This window comes from Gymnodraco acuticeps, unplaced genomic scaffold (genome assembly GCF_902827175.1).
Source record: "Gymnodraco acuticeps unplaced genomic scaffold, fGymAcu1.1, whole genome shotgun sequence".
Lineage (NCBI taxonomy): Eukaryota > Metazoa > Chordata > Actinopteri > Perciformes > Bathydraconidae > Gymnodraco > Gymnodraco acuticeps.
Genome location: NW_022990361.1, coordinates 542,580 through 562,166, shown reverse-complemented (window position 1 = coordinate 562,166; position 19,587 = coordinate 542,580). Strand labels below are relative to the sequence as shown.

Sequence of the window (19,587 nt, the reverse complement as noted above, 5' to 3'; positions counted from 1 at the left end):
GACTAATCAACTTCCGGTGAGACCGAGACCGAGGAGCTTGCGGAGGGAGAAAAAGAGCCACAGCGGAGAATAAACAGAAGGGCAACCATGCAAGGGAAGTCTTCTTCGCTGCTTTTGTGGCAGACTACAGCACGATTTACAGGCCTGGCATATGTACTACAGCGTCTCCAGCGCTTTCGAGCAGCAATGGCCGGCCGTGGCATTCCCCCGATAGGTGGAGAATTGACCAATAGCCGTAGCGCCACCGTCCTGACGTCAGGACAGTGTTCAAATCTGGATCAGTTTTTATCAGATCCATTGCAGCCCCTTTTTTATTTGGGTATGGAGGAAAATAGAGAGGGTTGTGTTTTCTGACACTTGGTGAGTTCCCTGGAACACATATTCGTGTATAAAAGACGTACAAAAGTGCATTTTGCATGATAGGTCCCCTTTAAGGTTTTTGTTAACACCCTTTGTGAACCTGGCAAACATGAGACTCTGGTGTGGAGTGTAGGTGGACAGAAAAGAGAAACACATCCATTAAAGCATCGGATTAGCAGTCATCAGTACATCAGTACAATATTTTTAACACCATTACTTATAATGTGGTTTGTAATCTCAAATGTATACCTTAACCTGTGTTTTTTGTTTGGAATTAAATAGACCTACAATAAATGTGGTGTTAAAACACAGATTGAATAAAAAAAGTAATTAGTTAAACATTCCATTACACTTGATGTTGATTCCCAAAACCTGGCTCTAAGTATTGAAGGCCTCTTTGAAAATAATTGGTCCAGCTCGTCATTAAAAGCACTTTTTATTTACACAGTAATATGTAGAAGTGATTTAACAGTAAGCTCGTGGGAAAGGGTCATGACAGAACAAACGCGTATTAAGACTAAAAAACACGTTGAACTTTTCTCACATCACATTAATAAGCCAATGCAAACACAAGAGAAAAGAAAACTAAAGACCGCATTGTTGAACTCAAATACACTTTGTCAATCATATTGGGAACATACAAACATCAGAATCAGTCCCTGAGGTGTTCTTTAACAAAGCCCAGAGAGCACTTTAATTCACACTTTTATCCCAGAATAAATGTTTTAAAGGTATTTCCACTGAATAAAAATACATTTCAGTCAAACATTATAAAAACGCTAAAGAGCATCCACTGGCAGAAGGTGCACTCCAAAGGATCTGCGTGGAAAATCTATGAACACATACACCTGTTCCAGATGAACTCAGTATCTTCCTCACAGGCTCTGATCTGAGCATTGATGACACAGGGTTGTCATTGTTAAATTAAAATTAATACATTTAAATGTCATAATCTGGGAAAACAAAAAAAGAAACATTGGGGGAAGGCTACTTTTAGTGCAGCAGTATTCATTATTCACATTCCAGATTGCTCTTCCCTTGGCATACACAGTATACAGATGTGACTCCCCTCTAAAAGAACACATTCATCATTCCTACAATGTAACATCATCCAGGATTGCTGACAAACTGATGTTATTAACAACATCTCCCAGAGCCAACCTTTTTTCAATTTCTCTTTTCAAGAGCTGAAAAATTTAACAATGATCATGAACTGACATGATAAAGAAAGAGTCAAAGCTCTGCAGAATAACCCTGGTGTAAGCAGATGATCATATTGGCTGGAAATGACAAAGGAGATTTCAAAGGTAAAAATCAATATGAACCTAAAACTTAAAACAAGTTCGACCTTTCAGGGAAAATGTCTTCCTTTTTTTTTTTAAATGGTAGATATGGTGATGGTCTTCACTTCTTGAAAACAAGACATGGTTGTGAGCAAGAAGTCAGGGCAGGGGGTTGATTGTGCTTGACTGAGCCCTCAGCTGTCAATCATTTCTGAGAGTTCCTGCAGCAGGTCATCCTCTTCGATGCCAGGGTCCATGTCTCCCTCCAGATGGTCGTCGGTAAACTCGTTTATCAGCTCCTCAAAGTCATCCACGGCGGAGGTGGAGACGGCAGTGCTGGAGGTGGAGGTGGTGCGGACTGCGCTCAGTCTCCGTGACTTTGACTGTGTGGGGGACTTCAGGACTGGGCTGAAGGTACAGAGAGGCCTGTTATTTATGTAATAACCAACAATGCTGCATTCATGTCATATGCGGGGGAAAAATAATCATGTAACAATTTTCAATGGGATTGTCAGTTAAAAATGGGCAAAGATACAATATTTATAACTGAAATAAATTACTTAATAGAAATGGACTTATTACTTATTGTGTTATTTGGAAAAGTTGTCAAAAACGTTTGACATTTTGTTGCCTTATGAGAGCATTAAACACTGATGTATTTGTTAAATAAAATGCTCTGTAATGTAGCAGACCGGACTGGTTGCTCTTAATCAGAATGTCACACCCCTCACTTTAGGAGAGATAAAATACTCAAATGTACGTGAATACAAGTTGTAAATAAAGTTGTTATCACAGTTAAAAATGGTTCCTATAATGTTAATACTATCATATCACTTCTGACGCTTGCCCACAGACATTTGCTTGGTGAAGTCTTACACTACCAGTCTGAGCTTTACCTTTGGGGGACGGTACAGGCGTCCCTGACAGCCTGTGGGGTCTCTTGGCTCTGTGTGAACACTGGGACAGTCTGGAGCTCCTCTGTCAGGGGGCTGCAGCCCGACCCTAAGTCTAGTAGGGTGCTGGGACTGCGGGGGACAGCAGCGCTCAGCTGAGCCTCTGCATTGGACTGAGGGGACTCCTGAAAATGGATCAAAAGTAACCATAGGTCATTACATGCACAAGGTTGTTTAGATTTCCCAACATACTGACATCACACAGTAACTAGGGGTGTAACGGTATCCGTATTCGTCCCGTACCGTCACGGTTCGGACGTCATGGTTCGGCACACGACGAATATGCCTTTTTTTTACGAGTGGGAAAAAAGTCTGTCATTCAGGGCAGTATCCACTACACTATTTATAATCCAGGGGGCGGTATTGCGCCTAAAGCTGTTTGCCAGCCGCCCTTAAACAACAAATGAAGAACAAGAACAAAACACAACAAAACGAACAAAATACAAGAAGAAGAAAAGTTAGTATGGCGATTTCAGATAACACACAGGAGCTAGAACCCACCTGCTTCTTTTAAATCAGCTGTGTGGGAACATTTCGGGTTCCCTGTGGACTACAATAACGATGAAGTGAGCGAGTGGTGGATCGGACGAGGATGGTGTGTCGGCGTTGTTCGATAGCGGTGCGGTATGCTAATGGTAACACACGCCAAACATGCTAAATCATATCAGAAGGCATCATCCAGATTTTCCACTCACCGGAGCCCCGAAAAAGACAACAGCAGTTCAGCAGCTGATCCCCGCTGTTTTTAAGAAGACAATAGACATGAAGCCGTGAGACCAAAATAAATAACGGAAGCTTTTGGCATATGTTTTTCAACTGCTCTGCTGCGCCCTTATGCAATAGTGGAGGACCCCGGCTTTTATTGATTGTGATTGAAACACTTTCTTATTATTTATTTTGTAATATTTTCAAGACATTCTTTTTAGTTGTACAGCTTATTGAACCTTTTTGTTTGACATCAGCCATTATAGATAATCTGGCCATCTGAGTGTGTCTGGTTAGTTTGTAACAGTGTAATAAAGTTAATTATTCAAAATCTTAGAGTTCCTTATTTTTTAAACTGAAACTTGCACTACTGTTCAAAAAAACAAACCTGGAATTATGCATTTGGGATTTTATTTTGCCTTTTCTTGTTGTACCGAACCCGTACCGAACCGGGACCCCCAAACCGAGGTACGAACCGAACCGTGACCCCCAAACTGTGAACCGTTACACCCCTACTAGTAACTGTAATTCTTTTCCCCTTAAACTTCAATAACAAAGCCGAATAAAAGAAAAAGGACCAGATATACCAGAGACGATTATTAAGACCAACACTGTTAATGGGCATAGCAAATCACTTAGAAATGCACTAAGGACATGATGAGAAGAAATGCATAAATAAAATGCAAGTATTACAAATAACTTATATAAATACGTGAATAAAAAAGATAAATGCGAATAAAAATACATGAGGAAATATATAGGAATACAAAAGCAAAAATGGAACATGCCAAATCAAATTCTTTAAGATACGTTATGGCTATAGAAACTAGTTACTGGCACAGCGTGTAAACCTACCTGTCTGTCTCTGCATGCTGTCTCCTGCCGGGGCCCCTCCTGCACTGCGGGGCCGCTGTTCAGGGGTTTAACAGCAGCAACAGCAGAGCGCTGCGCCCCCCTTCTCTTCTGGCCTGGTTTCAGCTGCACTGCAGGCTTCATGACAGACGGCTTCACATTCAGCTTGGGCCTCACTGACAGGGAGAAAAAAGTTGAAATGATTAATATACATACTTCCAGTCACAGTGCTTTGTAGCCCTTTCCACCTGTGCAGAGGATGTTCTTGTCTACGAACCCTGTTTGAGCTCCAGCTATTCCATGACCAAACCACCAGGTTCCTTCAAATCCCATACCACAATTAAGCTGTCATGTCTAACCCCGGGATTCCACCGGGTCCGTCTGCGGCGCGTTACGACCTCCGACCTCGCTATGCAACGCCTCACGTCAAAAATAGACCAGCCGCCTGTTTCTAGCGGAGCCCAGCGCCGAGACGCTTCTGGGACGCAGCGCGTCTGGTGGAAACACACGCATTGACTAGAGTGGCCACGATCGAGGTGAGCGCCGCGGCGCAGACGTAACGCGGCGCAGAATACAATACCCGGTAGAATACAGGGGTTAGGTGGGTTCCTGTTGTGGCAAAGTTGATCTTCATATGAAGTAAAGTATAAATGTATTATTTTATTGTCGTTTGGTATTTTCAAAGGCCTCAGAATCTTTCACACTTACGTGAGGTGACTGGTTGTCTGTGTGAGTTAAGCCAAGATGAAGATCTGTCTGAACCAATAGTTACAAATAGTAACGATGGGATCATACAACTGAATAAGCTTAAATAAATCAGATATTACTTTGATATGACTGAATCCAAGCTGTACCGAGACCTTCTCTGTGTGAAGTGTTATTATAGTATTTAAGGAAGGATCACTGAGGCTCAAGCAGAAACATGGCTGCAAAAGGAAGTATGCGTTACAGTTAAAGATAAAATACCTTTAGTGTTTGCAGTGTGTTCTGGGGATTTCTGATAATTGTTCAGTGTTATATCAGAAGTAGCACCCTGTGGAGCCGCTCTGGCCTGCCTGGCTAGCGGAAGTGAAGTGGGACTCCTTGTGTTTTGGTCTGGGACCTCCCTGGAGCTGCCGGGGCTCTGCGAGTCACACTTGGTCTCAGCTTGCATTGGAGAACAGCTCTTCTTCACAGGGCTTGAGGATGCAGTTGTAACGGCAGCAGGTCTTATACGAGGAGGCGAGCTGTTCAGAGGGGAAGCAGCCTTGGATTTGAGAGGGATTGGTTTACTAACAGGGAGCTTTTGGGTTGAAGGGGTAGAGTCAGGGGATGAAGAGCCTTGGTATGTGACAGTGACTTTAGCAGGAACCGTCCTTTTCAAGGTTTCTTCAGTGGTTTGTTTCTGAGGAGGCTCTGCTTCAGCCAAGCCTTTGGCTTGCTCCTCCATTTCCTGCTTGCGAAGGCGCTTCTCCCGCATGATCTCCTCAAAGGTCTTGACCTTGAGATTGTTACTGGTGGCATCACTGGCCTAGAGACAAACAGGAAATAACCGTCAGGTGGAGTTGTCACAGAATAACAAGCAACCATAGCCAACACTGCAGAATCTGCTACACACTGTACCTCAGGAGCAGCAGGGGGAGTTTTCACTGTCTTCTTGGTCACTTGGTCACTCTTCTCTGTTGTTCCGTTGCCTGCTGAGTTCAACATAATGTACATTTTAGAAATACAGAAATGTGTAAAACGAGCGATAGCAAATGCGTTAATCAGTTTCCAGCAGTAGGTATGATCAACAGTTCTGCAAACATCCCTTCTGCTAAACGATAAATGTGTGTGCTTTCTCACTTTGCCGAGCCGGTTTCTTGATGCACGAGGCTAGGCGAGGCTTTTTAGCATCAGTCTCTTCAGAATCAGAGCTCTTCTTGTTCTCAGCCTCCAGGGACTGCTGAGCTGGACTCCTGCCTGCCTTCTCCATGCGGATCTCCTCCAGAGTCTTCACTCCAAGCTCCCCCAGGTTTGCTGCCTCAGGACTAGCAGCCACAGTGTCAGACGGTCCCTGGCTCTTGCCTGCAGCTTTCTCTACACTGAGCCTGGCCTTCTTGAGGGTGGGGCTTTGATCCTGTTCCTCCTGCCTTTTCTTCTTTGCATGCAGGATCTCAGAGAAGGTTTTGATGTGGCTAATGGGATCCTTTTTGATGGTGATAGCTCGCTTAGCACTCTTGGTCGGTTTGGGTATGTCGGTTTCAGGATCGGCTTTACGGCTCTGGGACGGAGATCTTCCTGCCTTCTCCTGTCTGATTTCCTCCAGAGTTTTGATGCGGATCTGCTCCGAAGCTTTCCTTGACTCCACGTTGGTCTCAGCTGTAGGGACGGTTAGAGGACAATGAAAACTATGTATTTATCAATATTCATAATTCATTCCTTTCCAAACTAAATGATAAACAGTTGTAGCTTTATATATTTGTCCGACTTCTTACCTGGTTTGGTGGGTGAAACAGACCCGGGCAATCCAAGTCTGTCCTTAATTGGCTTCAAAGCTGGACAAGCAGAAGAAATTAAATGTTGAAATATACATTTTTCATTCTGTTTGTACAAACATATCAGTCACATTAGTGCTCTGCCCACAGATAGATCATCAGCATGATTTGGGGTCAAATGTTACAGGTGGTGTTTTAGGTTATACCTACTTTTTGATGTGACCTGAACACTAACCTTTTTGAGGGGGCATTAATGGCTCTTCCTCATCCACAATTCTTCCCAGACGCCCAGCCAGACCTCTTCTCAGTGGAACACCATCTCCATTGTTCATATCTACAGCAAGAACAAGTCATGAGCTGCTAATCTTTGAAAACTACTATTATGAGCATCGGCACTTCATCTGTTGAGGTGTGTAACAAGAGGGCATCTACCGCTGTTGGGCATCTTCTTCCCAAGCCTTTCAGCCACACTACCTCTGGGTCTCCCAGTTTCTTGAAAGACAAGTGGGCCTAAAAGAGAGGGACCATGTGCTGTTTAGAACAAAGTGATATTGACTTTACTTCCAGTTAGAACTCGAAAGTAACCGTTATTATTCTGTGAGTTCATTTGAAACATTATTAATAGTAAACCAATGTTACAGAGCCAAGTACGATTTTGCTTATAGCAACCATGAGCCATATATTTGGAGGGTATAAGGTCAAAAACAATACTGTGCCTATTATGTCTAATTTATCACTCAATATCAATATTACAGTTGTTTTGTCCAACAAATACAATAATACTAAACATTCAAACTAGCCTCGAAGTTGTGTGGATTGTGTTGTTTTTAGCACAACCCCTGGCACTGATTGTTCTTAAAAACTGATCATACATAAAAAGGTTTATGCCATTAGTGTTTTTGTGATCAAATTCATAATAATTTCACAAAATTCACATTTGACCATATCTTCAGAGCCAAATATAAAATGCGTAAATCTGGAAGCAGGAATGATGCAGAGTTGGATACCCTAACACCTGAAATTCTGACAATGTTTACCATCTCCAGTCTCAAAGAGGGCTGGTCGGAAGAATGACTGGATGTTTTCTTTCTCTCCGTTGGATGAAGTATCAGCCCTCTGGATGGGGTAACCAGTTCTCTTCATGCTGGCCTTCAGGGCCTTCCTAAGCCGAATCTCCTCCAAGGTGCTCACTCCAAAGTTCAGTGAGTCTAGTGTGAAGACAACATGACACCGTTAAATCATAATCATTCCTTAAAGGTCCCATGTCATGGCCATCTCTACTGATCAGAATTCCAGTGTTGAGGTCTACTAGAATAGATTTACATTGTTCAATGTTCCAAACTCACATTGGTTTCTCATACAGCATCTCTGTATAGCCTGTGTATTCCCTCTCTGTCCTACACGCCTTGTTGGAGCCCCTGCCCCCCCCCTCCCTCCCTATGAGCCTGATGTGTGATTATGTGTTACAATGGTGTTTGTTAGCAACCAGAAATTGACACCAGTAATGACAAACAGAGGAGAATGCTGCGTGGGGTCTAGGTGCCGTGTTGGCGGGACGTTGCGGGGCTCGCTGCTCCGCCCTTTGAGGCTCGAGGAGCGGACAGTGTGAGCTGGATTACTGGTGTTGTTTCCTGGTTGCTGCGTTGGGTCTGCGAGACAGCGAGACACAGAGGAACTCAGCCTGAGCACACACATGAGTGTGTGGTGAACTGAGTGGAAATCCACAGAGAGAAAAGATAAGGTGTGTGCCGGCGAAACTCCACAGAGTAGCACGGCTGAGAGAAGATAAGGCTGAGTGAGTGAGTGTGTGTGTGAGAGGAGCTCCACGGATTGGTTCATTTGGACCTGGGTATGGTCACTTTACTCAGGAAGTAAACAATGGAAAAAGAGAAATGTCCAACGAGGCGTTCTGGGGCAGCAGACAGGTCTTCTCTGTGTTAGAGTTTTACTCGCTACAGGGTGTTCTTTGAGGGTTTGTGACTCTGCAGACCGTTTACATGCAGAAGCTACAGAACACAAGGGGACGGGTAAGAACCGGAAAAGCATGACATGGACCTTTACATTCCACACAGATTATGATGTAGCACAGCTTTGTTAACCAATAATGATTCTAAATGTGGTGTGTCAGTCTCACCTGACTTGGATAGTTTTCTAGGAGAGAGGCCAACCCTTCCATCTTCTCCCTCCTCTGAGTACTGGTCTGGAAAAGTAAAGACATGTGATTGATAACGACTGTAGGAAATATCCTGTCCCAGAAGGAGGAAAAGAAAAGGGACGAAAAAGCAATTTTGAGATAAAATCAAGCTCACCATCTTCATCCTCGTCATCATCTGCTGGATTAATTACCACTGGTGGGTGTGTGGGGCTTGGTACTGGCTCCTGAGTTTCTGTCTTGATCACACCTCTGAGCTGGGGATTGGCTGCAGTGGGGAGGGGGGCAATTGGCGGGGGAGCTGGTTCCTCATGTGGCTGTTCTTCGGCTTTGTTTAGACCTGAGAGAATCAGTTATTATTCATTTTTTCAGTTGAATGTAAAATTGTCTTAAACCACTCACCATTTGTATTCAAATGGTGCGTTCACAGCGGACAAGATGTGAATCCTTACAATCACTCAAACAAGACACGCTGGCAAGCGATCTTATCTCTATGTAGATACCAACTACAATAATAACATATTTTGTTGTGATTTAATTGAAACACTCAAACTCCCCGGGCGCTGTACAATAGCTGCCCACTGCTCCTAGTACTAGGATGGGTTTAATGCAGAGGTCCAATTTCACTGTGTGCATGTATTCGTGACCATTAAAGAGGGTTTCATCCTCCAATCCTACCTAAAATGATAACGAGATAACTGATACCGTTAGTAAAAAACACAAACTAATGCTTTGGCGAGTGTGCTCACAAAAAGGCATGTTGTAAAATGTTGTTTTCTGAATAGAGATCGGATGGATCAGGCTTAGCCAACATAAAGCTGCTCTGTCCACACTCACAACAACGTCATACAGACGTCACTAAAGCAGCGACTGTATTCGCCATGCAATAGACATTCAGTGGTACATTTAGAACTTTTCTCCTGTTTCTGAACAGAAATGATGAACTGTGATGTTTGTGGGCCGTCTCCCAGAGCCAACGGCTGCTGTTTTGGTTTTGTGATTCAACAGCGTCAGTGATGTCTGGCTGATATTCTCAACGCCTCCGGTGTGAACGCACCTTTGGTGTGTTTGTTAAAGACAAGTAAACTCACTTTTGTCCGGTGGGACAAACATGCCCTCGATGTAGCGCGGCCTGTCATGGAAGAAGGCACAGTGTGGCTTCTGGCAGCCGGCTGACTGGCTCTCCCAATAACAAGGTATCTCCTTCCGGTTTTTCTGTTTCAATTACAAAGGTTAGCAACATGTTGATTAAATCACATCTCAATCCAACGCATGTCCATAATGTTGCCATTATTATATTTGCATTATATAATTGTGTGTTTGCACTTCCTTTGTAGAGCGGCAGTACTACAGCTAGCCAGCTTATCCAAAGTAATTATTTTTAAGCTTCGATCTAGAGCCACCTATTTAGCAATATTAAACGTTAGCTAGCTATTTTGTTTCTTATAGCAAAATATGGTATAGTGATTAAACAGAGAAGATTAAAAGTGTGTGGCCTTTGACTTTGGCCTGCAAAGGTGTGGTTATTACTCTGATGTGTAGGAGGAAGAGCCATATTACATAAGCCTCATCTTCAAGGCACACCTTCAGATGTAATGCAGGTTTTAGAAATGTACAGCTTCACATGGTTTTACTGCACTCAAAATCACCTGAAGCTTACCAACAAAATGCTAACATTTGTTTATTTTTTATTAAAATAATGATTGATGCAGGTTAATAGTAATGCAGATATTTAATGGACCTTGTTTATTGTAATACTGCACACTGACAAGCGTGTTGTGTGATGACTTCACAGTTCAACTATTGGACTATTTCCACTACAGCGCGGTTTAAGCGTTCCGTGCCCGGCCCGTTTTTGGTTGCGTTTCCACGAGGCGTAGTTCCGGCTAGCGGGTACTTTTTCACAGTTTTTCTGGCTCTCCAAAATCGAGGTTCTTTCCGGGCCAACAACCGAGCTGAGTATGCTAAACTAGTGAGAGAATCGCTGGCTTACTACAACAAAAAGAACACATTTGACCGTGATTTAAATTGTAATACACGTTTCAAAATGATGCTGAAGTAACAACATACTGATACCGGTTAGTAAAAACCATGAATTAATGCTTTGACAGGTCTGCAGTAGGGCTGCAACAAACGACTCATTTGATAATCGATTAATGAAACGATTAATCGATTATTCGGATCGTTAAGGTTTTAACTGTACTACTACTTATATCGATACTGCTTATCGATCCGGTCCTTTTAACGATAGTATTAACGGTTCTTTTGACAAGAAATAAGGTAAACTAACTAAACAAATTGTGAACAAAACTAACATTGCTTTTTATTTTAATTAAATGCATAATATTTCACATCAAAAGAAACAACAATGTTTTAACAAATCGTATTAAATAATCTGGTGACAGAACTGTAAACAGAATAGCTGAAACTTTAACAAAATAAATAACTCAGTTTCCTCTAATCATTAACCCATGTTTGTATAATGTAGTTAACTCCGTGTGTTGCTGCTAGCATACATAACACCTGACGTGGAAACGTTACTCGTGGATGGGGCTACAGAGCTGCTAGAAAGACAGTGGAACCCGGTGCATTCCTCCGTCTGGATGTGGAGCACTTTTGATAAATGTTTAGACAAATTGCTCGTGTTACCGCCCTTACATGCTAAACTCTTATTGTGCTTTTGGTAACGAGCATTGTCCACATCGAGACGGGTAAAGTTTAACCACACCTCGGAGCGTGTTCTCTCCGCCATCTCCTCCGTGTGTGTGTGTGTTGCTGCATGTAGCAGCTGCGTGTGTGTAAACTGCCCCGCCCCCTCGCAAGCAGGCGGGGGAGAGATCTCTCGTCTGAATTGGGAAGATCTAAAATACATTATAGACGCATTTTGTAGTCATATTGCATATTAGAAACGGAGTTGGCGACACTAAGACTGCGATATAATGTTTATGTAGCAATAATACATATGACATATGTTTTAAATGTCTCCTGTACCGATAAAAAAGAGCGATAACGTTGGAGCTTAACGGGGTGTAGAACACATGTGATGACGTCACCAACGAATCGACGACTGAATTAGTTGCCAACTAATTTGGTAATCGATTTTAATCGATTAGTTGTTGCACCCCAAGTCTGCAGACAGACGGCAGGAGAAACACCTTTTAAAATGCGTGTTTTCTGAATGCAGATCGGCTAAGCTAATGCAGTATATGCTCCGACCGTCCACACCATAACAACGGCCTACAGACATAAATAAACCAGCGACTGTATTCGCCATGACACAGGCAGTCTGTGGTTTGTACTTGTTTCACTTTTGTCAAGTTTCTGAACAGATAAGAGGAGCTGTGAGCTCTGAGGGCTAACAGCTGATGTTGGTTTTGTGTTTGCATTGAAGATGACGAAGTGAGCCTGGCCTAACAAGGCCTAACAAGGCCTAGCCATACCGTACTAAGCCGAGCGAGGCCCTGCCGTGGAAAAGCGCCATAATTCTACCCTTTTTTGAAGGCCAGTCAAAGGCCAATGAGGCTAGAGAGGGCAAACCTTGAAGGAGACATTACTGAGATTTCTGAATTATAAAACAATATTTTTAAATGTTTCTTACTGTGATCTCCATGTGGCGAAACTTGCAGACGGTACGGAAACAGCGTCCCTCCTGCCAGAGGTTGCAGACGATCTCACTGCCCATAGCTGCCTCACAGTGTCTGAATGGGCAGCTGTCTCCCTGGATGATACATGAAACACAGTAAGACCCTACTCTTTTTTTCTGGTTACCAGGCTATGTGTGAAAATGTGAGCTTTGTGCACAAACGTTGCTCACTTTAGTGCAGGTGGAATAGTAAAAGAAGTAGCAGTCATCTCCATGGTTGGTCATAGTAATGCCGGGGACGCCTCGGGTGGTGGAGGTGATAAACCCAGCAGCTGATTCTCTTCAGGACCAACAAGAAGAAGCACAGAAACCAATCAAAAACAGAGATCCTATCCTACTACATTACATCCATTTACTAAACGTTTTATATCGAGTCTATACATGGCAGATTTCTTCATATTACAAAATAAAATAAATCTAGTAAGCATACCAACTACCAGTTCCTGATTGGACCTTAGTCAAATATCCTAACCGCACAAACATTTCAGGTCTAACACAACCAAATGGGTTTTCTTGTGGTTATCTGATGGACAAGTGTGACTTATTGTAGTGTTTTCAATGCAAAGTCCTGCGTTATTACATGATGTGAAAAATGGAGACTCAGGAGAGCAGAAGGTAAGCAATGTCTTTTTAAAGGAGCAGTGTACTTTCATTTAATTATATTACAAATAATGATTTATTAACACATAGCATACAATTGGTAAACTATTAACAAATATGCTTTCTTCTCTGACAACTACTAGACTGCATATGTGGTGAAGCAAACATTATGGTAAAATAATTTAAATCAAAATACATTTATCAGATGACTTTAGTTGGAGTGAGACATTTGAATTAAGCTCACCAGTAACACATGTTTCTCATATTCCTATTCCATCTGTACTTACAAGCCAATTGTGATGTTGCTATAATTACCTGAGGTGGCTGAGAAGTTGTATCCCTCACTGCTGGTGGGGTGTCTCCTTGGTGGTATGGAGTCCTGAAGGAACACTTGATCCGTGAGATAATAGGAAAAGAGGGGTGGCTCGTCCAGAGACACTTGTCTTCCTACGACATCCCTTTTCTGAGACTCTGAGAAATCTTTATCCCGCAAGACTGCTAAGCATAACTGAAGGTGGATGCAATAGAGTCCTTTGGGAACTTTTTTTTTTATTATTTTTTATTAATTGGTGCAGCTAATAAAATAAAGAAATAGGGGGGCATAAACTGCCAGAAAATACAAAAATTGATCTCCAAAAATGCTTAGCAAAAAAAGTGTGGATGGCAGGTGGAAAAACAATCCTCAGCTTCTTCTTGGAGTTGGTGACATTTGGGTGATGGTAATAGAAGAAAAATTGACAGGATATTCAAGCCGTTAGAGATTTTCAACCAAAGCTGAAGAAAAAAAAAAGATCTTCTGCCAATGAATTCTCATGGGGGGAATGCTATCCATATCCAGGGATTCCCGCAAAGAGCCAAGAGGATGGATTTAAACCTAAAAAATGAATCAAAAACACTCCCCCAGGGAACTGAAACAAAGTGTTATTAAGAGACAGATAGTTCTTCACAAATACAAAGGTGACAGTTGGACATTTCTGCAAGGAGTGAGACACAATACAATCAATAATGACTGCAGATGAGTTTAGTTTTAACAAGAGTCCAGGTCAGTGGACAGACTCTATTTGACTAGATTATTAACCCATGTTTATATATTTCAAGTACCGAATTCAGAATAAAGAACAACTGAATCTGCCCTTTTCGAGAGTCCAGGCCTGGATTGTTTATTTTCACCAGACATGTAGGCCTCAGTTCGACACTGATAAACCTGAACAACAACTCTGGCTTCCATCTTAAGGAAGAAAAAAACTGTAGCTAAGCTAAATAGTACTTATACGCGATATGACGCGATAAACATAAAATGATTTACAAAGTTACTGACTCAAAATATTATTAAACCAAATAACGGGATTTCTCCTGTAGCCCCAAATTAAATTAAAAGGTCGTGAGTTTAACGTTACAAGTAAATATATCTGAGACCACTAACGTGACCAAGAACAGAGAGAGTTTAAAGTATTTAAAGTGAAAGCTTTAAAAAACAAAACAGTCAAGACAACAATCAGATACTTACTGTTTATAAATTTAAAAAGTAGCTGAGTTAGCTGGAGCGAACTACGAACGATTCCCAGCAGAGAAGGAAAGCAATAACGTTACTGTATGAAGGGCAACAAAGACTAATGTTAGATAAAATAGTGGAGTACATATGACAATGGATTTTATGTCTGCTGTCTAACACCCGCCTTAACACCTCTTATATTGTGTTTGTGTTTTTATTTCAATTATATTTTTAGCTTATGCTACATAGCAGAGGCCTACCAAAACCACCAATATCTCGCGACCTTATCGTTAGTGGTGTGTTAGCCTTCGCTAGCTAGTCGTTATCGGCTTTTGTGTGCCGTGGTATTAACTTTAATAGTACAATACTGAAGTTTAATGAATATCGAAAGAAAGTATGTGGTGTCAATTACCAGTTTCAGGTTTAAAAATATATTTTTTTAAAAGTTGTGTAATGTCGGAAGACCCGTCCCGGTTCGATGCCTAACGACGCCGCACTTTAGACCACAGTAAAATGGCGGCAGCAGAGAACGCAAGAGGGAGGTCCGTAGACCATAGAGGGGAGGGCATAGGAACACAGCATGGGAAGGGTGGTCCAAACTTCTTCCTTCTTATTTTGGATTCGGTAGACTACTAGACGCTGCAATGGCTGTGGTATGGAAGCAAACAAGAGACAGAAGTATTTGAATTGTATTAGACACCGAATTTATAGCATTGAAAACAATTACTTTGAAAATCATGTATCTGAATTGTTTTGCTCCGAATGTACCTATGTGAAATAAAAATGTAAGTTAAAAAAAATCGAATGTTCAAATTCAGTTCCCAAAACTTCAAGTGAAAAATATTTGACGTCAACATTTCGGTGTATAAAATTCGACGTCCAAAATTGCGATGCAGCATCATCCGGGCTACTCAGACAGGATAAGCAATCGAGCCCGAATGCAATCAAACCGACTTCTGGCCTATCAGAGCACGGCTTTGTCAGTCATGTGATCACAACAACTCGAGAGAAAAATGACGGACAACTGTGGGGCTCGGGTAAGTATTCAGTTTGTGCTCTTTATTTTACAAGCAGTGAGGGCTCGACAGCATTTGTATCTTACATTAGCTAGCTAAATTAGTGAAGTAGCCTTGTGCCTTGCTGTTAGCAAGCTCCGTAGTTATCATTAATTGAAGTGAATCATAACGTTACCGTGTCCTTTTGTGTGTGGGGGGGGGTGACGGTTTGCAAAGTAACGTAACGATCACTTCGGTTAGATAAGTCAAGTAGACCGTGCTACACTATACAAATACTCTCTTACAAAAGCCCAGCATTTAAACATGTTAATGGTACTTTAGTAAAAGTATGCTAGTATAATTAGGAAAGTGTTGTTAAAGTATTTAAAGTAGACACAAGTTATACTATTATATCATTTGTTTTATTGTTATTACCGATGCAAGAGTTGACTTAACTGTGTGTAGTTGGAGCTCATTTTGAACAATGAGCTAACTAATGATTACTTTCATAATGGTTTAATGTGCTGACTATTTTCTACATTAATAGATGCAGGTCTGGTTTGTTCAAACTCTCAAAACAGTAGGACATGCTGTCATAATTACCCAGAGTCCGAAGTGACACCTTTACAATGTTAAAGCTGTTAGATCAATGTAGTGACGTAAAAACTAAAATATTCAAGATAGTGTAGTGGAAAAGAGATAATATTTTAAAAACATGTTACTAAAACAAAATCTCTTGTTTTGGACTGACAGTAATGATTCAAGAAATAGTAGATCAAGAAATACACACACATCAATCTGTGTGCATTTGTTGTGGATGGAACACAACAAATGGTGCTCTTACCTGTGATGCCTCATCCAAACATTATAACCACTGTATCATTCAAACTACAAGTAACAGTTCTAGCTACTTGACTTTAGACAAACAATTCAAAAGACAAAATCAACACAATTTATAGAAAGACCAATCTTTATTTTACAGTGCCTCTCCTTTTGTTTGTATTATTAAACCCTGTCAATCTAAAAAACTGAGCAACTCAACAATTAACTTTCTATTTCTTATTGTCCAAAGCATCTATTACACTATTTGTTCCCCTCTCATATTCACAGGATGGATGATTAGAGACTTTGGGGGAAACCTCAGCTTTATGAACGTCCTGTCTGTTGGTTTGGCCAGAGAGGACCGAGGGTCTTTCCCTGCGAGGAGGACCAGAGGCCTGTACTACGAATCTAGTTCAACATAACCTGGATATGTTTGAGTTAGCCGGTTGGCCTAATCCAAAACATACGCGCTCTCGCTAAGCAGTCCTACGACGCGGGTTATCAAGTGGATCACTCAAGCCAGCCATGCCCTATCTAGTTAGGTGCACGTTCACATGAAAGGGGTGGTATTTGGAGCATTCGACCAATCACAAACATGGAGAAGCATACTGACAGCGCAGCGTCATACTTCCTGAATGAAAAGTCAACTATAATATTAGACATATGAAGAAGTTAAACTTTAAACATCCATGACTTAAACACTTTATCCAGGATAAAAGCCACATAGCTGCACCTGCAAGGTGAATACAGCTGGTAACAGAAAAAGTGTTTGAATGCGTACATCAACAGGTTTATGATATCACTGCCCTGTCTAAGACACGATCTGACTTTCATTACATTTGACTCGAGTGCTTAAAATAATACTTCTGCATACAGTATGTGACACTGAGTGTTGCACGGCCAGATACGGCTCAGCTGACTCAGATAAGGAGATATGATACATTGATGTGATATGATGTGATATGAATGATAATGGGACACATCGACGTCTGCACTCACAGTGCCGCGGACTGTAGGCTACGTAATGTTACTTTGATCCGGTTACTTATGTTGTGGCAGATATTTAAGTAAGCTTTCTTAACGCTAATGTTATAATAGTCAGATTGCTCTGAAGATGGGAGGTGATATTCTATTCATTTTCACGTTCACACAGACGGTGATTTGAACTGCAACGGCAGTTTAAACTGTATTTCCTTTATCCTGTAATAGGACTTGATCGCTTTAAACTCTGCACACTGTTGTTATCAGCTGTTCCACCATGGTTTCTACCTCAACCTGTAATAGATGTATCCTTATTGAAACGGTTACATTCAATGAAAAATAAAATCAATGTGCAGGCTTACGTGAACACTGTTCTACATGAACAATATGGGCAGATACATTAAATAAATCAACAGTATAGTGGCGATATGCTCCAAGCGGAAGCGATTCGCCATTAAAGCAAAGAAGAAGAACTCCGCACAGTTGATCTCTTATCCTGGAACCTATCCTGCTCCGGCGCAGGCTAGCCGTTCAGAATAAGTTATCTAGCCCGCTAAAAAGAAAACCAGCGTTGTAGGAGCGTAGGCCTAGCCTGTCAATTAACAGATTAACATTTAGTGTAACTTATGTATATTATTTCGTTTTTATTTATTTTTTTAAATGGTGATGGTTCATGCTTGATAACTTTTGGTTCACATTTCAATAAATTGTATCTGCACTCCTTTTGTCCGTTATTCTTACTGAAAATGTTAGATTACACATTCACATCTGACTGAAGATTGGCACCATTTATTTGTGACGTTGCAAACTCTGCGGCACAAGGCACAAGTGATGTGAAGCTCATAAAGTGAGGCAAATGCATTTGATCAGCTGACTTTTTTTTTTGCCAAACTTTATAGGCCTGACAATAATCACACTGTCTTTGAGGTGCAACGTAAAACACAAAATAACACAAATGAAGTTCCTGTTAGACTAGAAAACTAGCCAGTGTGCAGGTCTTTGTGTTACAATACAAGTGTCTCTTAGTGAATGTCCTGTACTGCTCTTAAATCTCATCACATCAGCTTCTCCTTTCCCTCTTGGATGTTCTTCTGGACCCTCAGAGAAAGAGAAAATGGTGAAGCAGTCCTGTCTCTCAGGCATGTCATTTCCTAACAGAAATATCAAAACACATATTATTGCAGAGCAAGTGTGTTATTGAAGAAAGAGGTGTGTTTGTTTGTTCAGGGGCTATAAATATAATGATTTTTTTATTTGAATGTGTTTTTTAAATCCAACAGTGTACTACAAAGATAATCAGATTATGAATAAACCGTTCTGAATTCATCAACATTGAAATGAATGTATTATTAAAATAATATTTAACTGTTATCAAAACAGTATACAAAAAAGTTATGTTGCTTGGTAAAATGTAAATGTAACCTTTTTCTAAGAAAGTGCACTCAACATCACTGATGTGTAGGTGATCTAGTATTCAGCCATGTTTATTGGCATGTATATCAGTGTATTTGAGTCATTACTTTATGCGTTCTTTGTAAAGTATGAAAAAGGTGTACCTTGGAATCCGTGCTGAAGTTCTCTGCTGTTAGGAGTCCAGATCTGTCTCTCCTCCTCTGGTCCAGCCTGTCTAGATCACCTTAAGGACACTTTGAACAAACAGATGTAAAGTTACATGCATGGGTTACAGACTTCTTTACATGCAAACAACTTTTTATCTTCTTTTAAAAAACAGGTCATAATCTTATTGTTATACTTAAGAAATTGCTGGATATCACAGTCCTTATACTGTATCAGTTTGATTGAGTATTATTGTGTAGGTCCTTTTTATTTTACTGTTACTTTGGATGAGTTTTTCACGAGTCAGTCAAATTAATTTGTTGTCATATGCCATATTCATATGTATCACACACGTAAGGGTAAGACACAAACCTATTGAACAAATACAACGCAATGGATAAGCTTAATTTTCACTGAAGTCACAGATAACGTCATATCTAATATTTAAACAAATCATTTCCTTGTCACTAAAGCATTGACTACGCTATTCATCGTCCTTAAATGCAGGCATTAAGTTACATGTTCCGTTCTACAGCCACGATGAGGCTGTTTCTCAAGTGTGAGGATAATACAATGAAAAGAGGCATTGGTAATAATATTAAAAAACAACAATGTTTGGGTCGGATAGGCGGTTAGCTGCAATAAATAACTCCAGTTCAACAAACCATATTACAATATCAAGGGAGCGTTATTTCTGGACCATCTTGAAATGTGACGTTCATATTCTAAAGATACA

At 41.1% G+C, this 19,587-nt stretch overlaps 1 protein-coding gene across 6 annotated transcripts; it reads right to left on the bottom strand.

The window, feature by feature from the left end:
* Positions 1-777: 777 nt before the first annotated feature.
* On the bottom strand, positions 778-15,067 carry zc3h11a (zinc finger CCCH-type containing 11A). 6 transcript variants are annotated; one of them, XM_034224205.1, is made up of 18 exons: positions 14,909-15,065; positions 14,512-14,593; positions 13,320-13,912; positions 12,576-12,684; positions 12,360-12,479; positions 9,853-9,976; positions 8,919-9,101; positions 8,744-8,809; positions 7,647-7,817; positions 7,042-7,119; positions 6,845-6,943; positions 6,610-6,669; positions 5,978-6,493; positions 5,756-5,829; positions 5,120-5,663; positions 4,157-4,329; positions 2,540-2,721; positions 778-2,051 (listed from the first exon to the last, which is right to left on the bottom strand). In XM_034224205.1, the coding sequence occupies exons 4-18, from the start codon at positions 12,627-12,629 to the stop codon at positions 1,838-1,840; spliced, it is 2,658 nt and encodes an 885-aa protein (XP_034080096.1). In that variant the 5' UTR covers positions 12,630-12,684; positions 13,320-13,912; positions 14,512-14,593; positions 14,909-15,065; the 3' UTR covers positions 778-1,837. The 6 variants fall into 6 exon arrangements, with proteins under 6 accessions (XP_034080096.1, XP_034080097.1, XP_034080098.1 ...); XM_034224206.1 differs by having other exon boundaries at positions 13,320-13,383; XM_034224207.1 differs by having other exon boundaries at positions 13,320-13,383; positions 14,512-14,552; positions 14,909-15,056.
* Between the last annotated feature and the right edge of the window lie 4,520 nt (positions 15,068-19,587).